We start from the raw sequence: 7,513 nt of genomic DNA, 5'->3' as shown, positions 1-7,513 counted from the left end.
GATCCAGCCTGCATCAGCATTGTGTGTAACAGCATTGGACCAAAGAGAAGACCAATAAGTTGTGAGTTGTTCTTCTGTTGGTGTGCCACTGTGCTGTGTATCAGTGTTTGTTTTGGTACTGATTTGTCTGTAGAAAAGTTTTTCGTTGTTTGTGAATAATTTATTTTGTTGTTTTCGTAATGTACATGTTTTGTATAGTTTGAGTTTATTATTATTATTATTATTAATGTACTGTACAGTATGTATTGGCTTAATAAAGAATCTATTAGTCAACTTTCAAATTAATTAAATAATTTTAGTTTGATAAATCCTTTGTAATAGCAAATTAATAACTATTAAGAATATTACAAAGAAAAATTAATTTTTTATAGTCCATCTTGGTAAGATCATTTGTTGAATAATTCGTTGCAATCTACTTTGCAGATAAAATGAGTGTTCTCGACATAGTAAATTACAGTGTGCAAATATATCAAAGCTGAGCTAGAGTCTGCTCCTCATTTACAACAATAAAATATTGATTGGCAGAGTTTAAATGAGGCTACACAAGCTGCAAAGATGAACATTGTATTGGTCAACCAAATGAGGTGACCATGCCAGAAATGGTGAAGAAAATCCACAAAATGGTAATGGATGACCATCGACTCAAAGTGTGAGAGCTAACAGACATATTAGGCATTTCAAAAAGTGCTGTACATTGCATTTTGACGGAAAATTTGGACATGAGACACCTGTGCGCAAGATGGGTGCCGTGTTTGCTCACAATGGACCAAAAACAGCATCATGAGGATGTTTCAATTGAGTGTTTGGCAATGTTTTGCAGCAATAAAGCAGAGTTTTTGCATTGATTCATAACCATGGATGAAACATGGGTCCATTACTTCACACCCGAGACGAAAGAACAGTCGAAACAATGGACTGAAAGGTAAGAATCGGCTCCAAATAAGGTAAAGACAGTTCCATCTATTGGCAAGGTCATTTTTTGGGATTTGTGTGGGATAATTTTCATTGATTATCTTTAAAAAAAAAAAAACCATCAACAGTGAGTATTATGCAAAGTTATTGCAGCACTTGAGTGATGAAATCAAGAAAAACAGCTGCATTTGGCAAAAAAGAAAGTGTTTCATCAAGACAATGCACCAGTTCACAAATCCAATATCACAGTGGCTAAAATCAATGAGTTAAGGTTCGAATTGCTTCATCACACACCCTATTCGCCAGATTTAGCCCCCTCAGATTATTTTCTCTTTCCAAACTTGAAAAAATGACTCGGTGGTAAAAGATTTGCCAACAATGAAGAGGTAGAGTCTGCAGTTGATGGCTATTTTGAGGAGCTCGACGGTTCTCACTATAAACAGGGTATTGAAGCTATTGAACATAGCTAGAAAAAGTGTATCAAGCGAAAAGGAGATTATGTTGAGAAATAAAGATATGTTTTCCCAAATTTTGTGTGTCTTTTTTGTTAGGTCAGGTACTTCTGGGACTACCACCCATATATTACATAAATATAAATAAATAAATATATATATAATTATTGAACAATAACAATTACACAATTCCATAATTATTTTTTTAAATTACCTTCTCTTCTTTAAGCATCTTAATATGCTGTTCCAATTCACAGAGATGCTCTTTACTTGGAATTCCTTGTGGTAAGACATGTTCAGCAATACATAATTTTTGACATAGCTTTTGTTCTTGCTCTTTTAGACGTTTCAAAGATTTAATCCGTTCGTGTCGTTCTTTGGATAATACTTCTACACGATTTCGCAATTCACTTTCCAATTTCAAAATTGAAAGATTTTCTTCAGGCTAATAACAAAAATAAAAATTTAAGTGTTTCCATTAATACAAAAACCATTTTATAAAATTTATGTAATTTATATAAAAACCTCAAATAGTGGTATATTTAATTCGGTAGAAAGTTTTAGCATCTCTTGACCACAACTTTCTACACTCTGAAGTAATCTTTTTCTGAGACCTTCTTCTTCTTCTACCATTTCTTCTAGAAGTGTCTCTAAATGACACATTACAACATTTGTCCTCTCTTCTCTCTGTTCTCCATGTATACCTATCTGATCCCAAATTGATAATAGATGATTCCAAGCTTTTCGGAATCTTAATAAGAATCTTTCTTCCATCTGTAATCTAAAAACGCAGTAATAAATATTTTTATATTATGTAGGAAAAAAAAATTGAATTATTTAAATACATTTGGTAAATTAAATCAGTTATTTTTGTTGTTATTATTAGTAGTAGTAATAATTTTATTAAATTATTACTCTAATTTATATTACTCTAAATTATTAAATTATTATTAAATCAATCAATGAATAATAATAATTTTTACTTAAGCATTTATTATATAGGTTGACCACGGAGTTTTCCTTTGTTTTTCCATTGTTCGTGTTTGATCTTTCAACGTACTTAATAGATACATTGCATTTGCTAACCTGCTCACTACTGCTTAGTAGCAGATGTATCAAACAGTTTTTTCCCCACCCAAGTTACTTAGTTTTAGTGTCAAGTTCAGTTTCCATTGGGAATAGTGACACTTGCATTTATCTCCACTGCTAGATTTACTATTACATTTTGATGCATTTTTGGAGAACCAATTGTAAAAGATTACAAAAATTGCAAAAACTGCCATTACTCAAACCAACTTCAGTGCCTTCTCCCAGCAGCATCGGGACATAAGAATTTGCATGAAAATGAAAAATGACAATACACAATAGAAATAAATCCACACTAATTATTTATTATAAATTTATTTATTTCTGGCCAAAGACTGACTTCAACACCACCCCACAAGTGGTAACAGAACTTCAGAATCCATTCAAAATTTAAATTTTAGATGTATGATCAAATTGGTTGTAAGTCTGAAAGTTTGTAAGATGAATGTTTGTAAGTAGAGGAGTTCCTGTAAATAATAATAAATGCAATACTAAAATTCATTCAAATAAAATTTATTATAAGTGATTCTGTTGATTCTTAATATAATTAAAAATACAAAAACAGAAATGACAAGGAAATTTATCAGATTAATAGAAAATTGAAATGTTAAATATGCCATTTTTTCCAAGATTATTTGTGTTACATTTGTGATTTTTGAAAATTAAGGTTGAAAACAAACTTATCAATGAGTATTTCCACTTACTGCTTTGGATTCATGGATCTCTATTTGCATAGATTCTCCTTATTAATCATCAACTATGGGATATTAACTGTTTTTAATCATTCATATGGTTACTAGAAAGATAATGCATAGGCAATTAGAAACAGCTTGTCAGGTTGAATATACCCTTGGATCACCAATTAGTCTTCACTGGCGAAGCTCATGCTCAACTTATTTATAATATACACCAGTAAAAGGTTCAAAGTGGCTGTACTATTCATTTTCAAAATAATTGACAAAGTTTCATATATGTATTTAATAAGAAAATTAATGTCACAAATTTTATCATTAACATAACTATGAATACTGGATTAATAATTTTCAAAATTTTTTCATTTTTCAAATCAAAACATAAGTACTAAATCAGTCATTTTAAACTAATAGGGAGCAGTTAAAAAACTAAACAATTAAAAATTATTCCACTATATAAAAACTATTTCACATTTTAAGAAATTGAAAATAATTTTTCAATTAAACATGAAATTAAAATCTGACTATTTCTGTTCAAATATTGATTTTGTATGTGACATTAAGATTATTCTAAAAACGTTGACTGGGACATATGATACATATGATGGTTACAAACTTGTATTGTGGTAAATTATTATTTATTTAAAATGTTCAAACTTAAACAATAAGGTTAATCAAGAATATATTGAACTCATATTGAATAATTCAATGATGCCAATATTTGGGAATATGACAGCTGAACACCATTTTGTCAAGTGTGTGTTAAAAACTATTGTGTTACATTTAGCAGCATGCTTCAACTAGTAAACACAAAAATTTACTCCAACTACAACAACAGAAATAGCAGTTGATATTGAATGCATCAATTTATAAAATGTAGAATAAACAGCTTCTGATGGAAAAAATTTACCATAATTCTTTCAGACAGAACATGACTAAAGGCCAGTTCATATTTCATGAGAATGGAAGGGAATGTCTCTCTTCTCTTTCTATTATTCTCTTCCTGGAAGTATTCATACTTCAAAACAACAAAAGAAAAAGAGAATATTGGTACCTGTAGTTTAAAGTAAAGCTTTGAAAGTGTTCGTGAGCATAAAACTCTTAAAAAAAAACAAGAGTATATTTGGTTAATTCAAGGAGAAAAGAGTAGAGAATATAATAAACTTATAAAAGAAATAATCAGGACCTTATGCCCATAAAGTTTCCATATCTGGTCTTGTCTTTCATCTATCTAACTCATTCTTGAGATTAAGGAAAAACGGACAGATAGATGATAGTGGGAATTTATAGGTGTACAATTTTTTTTAAATTGCAGTCCATGAGGGAAGATAATCCCAAAGCTAATTTGATATTTTAGGTATGTTTTAAATATATATTCTGTATATTTTTTAAATATATTCTGTGTATGTTTTAAATATACACGGAAATTGAGATAATATCTATTTAGATTTAATTAACTTAATTCATAAATGATATATTACAAGTCATCAAAAGATAATTCTACTCTCGTTCTAATTACTTCGATTTTATCAGTCTCCATATTGAAGGATACAAAGGTGTAAGCTACCAACAAAGAAGACAACTGTCAACTTTTCTCTCAAACCAAAATAAAACAAAGTATGTCACTAGTAATGTGTGAAATGTTGCTCACTAAAACTATTTACTGTTGTTTTCTCTTCTATCTTCCATTCTCACAAAGTATGAACTGCCCTTAAAACTTTTAAGCAAACATTCATTTTTTTAAAAAGAGAAAAGCTTAAAAAAATTCTTTGTTTTCTAGTCTAGAACTAGAAAACAAAGAATTCAAGCATTTAGTACAAAGCTAAAACTACCAATATTTGCCAGATATAATCATTCACTTTTATAACCATTTAAAAGAGGATTTTGGGTGAATAAACCAAAATGTTTTGTCCTTTGAATCCAACATTCACCAAAGTTCAAGAATTACTCAGATGATTTCACTCCCAAATACTTAAATGTATTTTGGATTGGACTTCTTGCTGAACTCTCTTCAGTAAAGGTTTACTGAATCGACATGTGCTCTTCCTTTGTGGTGTACAAGGAATCTGACATTGTGTGTGCTTCTTTTCAATTTGGATTTCACTGAAATTTTACAATGGTAGAGATTGATTCATTGTAAATGATAGAATCAAGATGGCTCAGTAAAGTCCTCCATTCAATTTCCAAAGAATTGTGAAATGTAAGTACACAAAACTAACATTTTGTTTTATTGCTTGTCAAAGTTACAAGCTTAATTGTGATTTTTACTACTTATTCCATGAAAATAGATGTGGCAAGTGGGTACACTTATGCAGCCAAAATGATTTGGATGAAGTGTATCGTATGCAGAATAGACCCAAGTACTTGTATAGGAACTGCAGGATTTGCTCCACCAGTTTATAAAGGAAGATGTTAATAACTCCAATCTACGAAGTCAAGGGTATATGAAGTAAAATAGCAGCTTACAGCTTTTTAGCCTAGTTGTTTTGGTTTTTAATTGTTTGAATTTGTAATGCTTTATATACAGGCTAAAAAAAGGCTCCTTTCTATCTCTCAAACTGAAAGGTATGAGGAGGATGAGGCTTCCAAAGGAGTCCTAGAAAACATCCATTACCTGAGAGCTTGCCTACACTATCAGTGCCAAGTGATGTAGAGGCAGGTGCTCAACATGATCAAGTGATGGATGTGGAAGATGAGAATTGATACATAATATACTGCTGTAGTGTATAGAGGAAAATAATTTGTGTCATGTAATGTTATTTGCTTAAATACAGATGTTACATGCCTCACAAAAAGAAAGAAGCTGGATCAGTGTGAAACATACATAATCCTGAAAAATAAGCTTCTGGATAAACAAGAAATTCTCTGCCCAAAAACAACAAATAGCCAAATTGAAAGCGACTCACAAAGCTGCAAAGGTCAAATAAAACAGGCAAATACAGTAGAGCATCAATTATCCGAAATAATTCAGGACTGGGGTTGTTTGGATAATAGATTTTTCTGATAACCGATTATGTACGAAAAAATATACAGTAGAGCGTCGTTTATCCGAAACGTTGGTTATCCGAAGGAATTCCAGTCGACAAATTTAAATTTTTGCCAGTGCTGTGGCGCTGTAATCTTTGGCTATGTCTTGGGCTACTCAAATATTTTACATTTTTGATACTAAATTAACTTCTGAAGTATAATTTTTTATTGTTTTTATATTTTTCAATATATTTATTTTGTTTGTACAAAATAAAAAAATAATTTTTAATGATACAATAGTCTTCATTAGACTTAACATCGACGAAAATTCAATGCGAAGCGACATGCAATGGAGAAAAATTTCAACACGGGATAAATTAATATATTTTTTCGTACATAATTGGTTATCTGAAAAATAAGTTATCCGAACAACCCCAGTCCCCAATTGATTCGGATAAACGACTCTCTACTGTATTAACCTATCCCATTGTTGAAATTCATTCAAATCCTGGCATGTCCTTAAGTACCCTCTCATGGTCGCACCAGTGCTGCCAGCTAAAACACGCACACCAACAAAAATAATATTGGAGTAGCCCAAGACAGCCAAATATTGCAGTACCACAGCACTAGCAGAAATTTAAATTTGCCAACTGGAACACTTTCGGTTGATTGATGTTTCGGTTGATCGATATTAGGATAATCATTGCTCTACTGCAGGGGTGTCCAACCCGCGGCCCGCGGGCCGCATGCGGCCCAAGGCAAGTTCCAATGCGGCCCAATAAAGGTGTAAACAAAACAGACAAATGTTTTAATTTTTTATTATTTATTTATTTCAACGGCATAAACTCAGAAAAGAAGTTTCACAAAGCCATAAACCTTTATTCATATTTTAGTTTTGAGTGGAAATGAAATATTTTCATGTACTTGGAGATGTGTGAATGAGGAAGGATTACTAAATAAAGCTGGAGTTGTGACTCAAAGGATTATAGACCCAAATTTGGTGAAAGGAGAGAAAGGACAAAAGCTAAAAAGTTGTCAGAAAGGTTAAATAGTTCTTCTGTTAGGTAAATATTGAGTCTTAATTTTCCAACCTTTCTCACTTCTTTATCTTTTGTCCTTTCTGTTCTTTTTCCGAATTTGGCTCTATAATCCTTTGAGTCAAAACTTTATTTAGTATTCCTTTTAGCGTTGCAAGATTTGGCTACATTGCGCCAAATGTGGCTACTTTTTTAGTTTAACGTAAAAAAATATCATTTAGCGCTTTGGCTACTTTTGGGGCTACATTTCATTTATAAATATATTAGTCGAATAAAAATGCGCTTTAAAATGGTGTTTCGTCACTTTTCATTAATCAGAGACTCAAATAAAGCAAATACTTGCGTTTTATCAAATAAATGAATTTAT

General features: G+C 31.2%; 1 protein-coding gene across 9 annotated transcripts in view; it reads right to left on the bottom strand.

The window, feature by feature from the left end:
- The window catches only part of LOC111631238 (protein regulator of cytokinesis 1-like), an 85,820-nt gene that overhangs the window by 56,056 nt on the left and 22,251 nt on the right, over positions 1–7,513 (bottom strand). For all 9 annotated transcript variants that reach the window (XM_023375448.1, XM_023375447.1, XM_023375442.1 and 6 more), the window contains exons 2-3: positions 1,890–2,145; positions 1,579–1,809 (exon numbers count right to left, since the gene is read on the bottom strand). In XM_023375448.1, coding sequence (XP_023231216.1) covers positions 1,579–1,809; positions 1,890–2,138 — 480 coding nt within the window. In that variant the 5' untranslated portion in view covers positions 2,139–2,145. The remainder of the gene's footprint in view (positions 1–1,578; positions 1,810–1,889; positions 2,146–7,513) is intronic.

This window comes from Centruroides sculpturatus, unplaced genomic scaffold (assembly GCF_000671375.1).
Source record: "Centruroides sculpturatus isolate CEXI.00-Female unplaced genomic scaffold, Cexi_2.0 scaffold50, whole genome shotgun sequence".
In the NCBI taxonomy this organism is placed as follows: domain Eukaryota; kingdom Metazoa; phylum Arthropoda; class Arachnida; order Scorpiones; family Buthidae; genus Centruroides; species Centruroides sculpturatus.
This window is presented reverse-complemented; position numbering and strand designations above follow the sequence as displayed.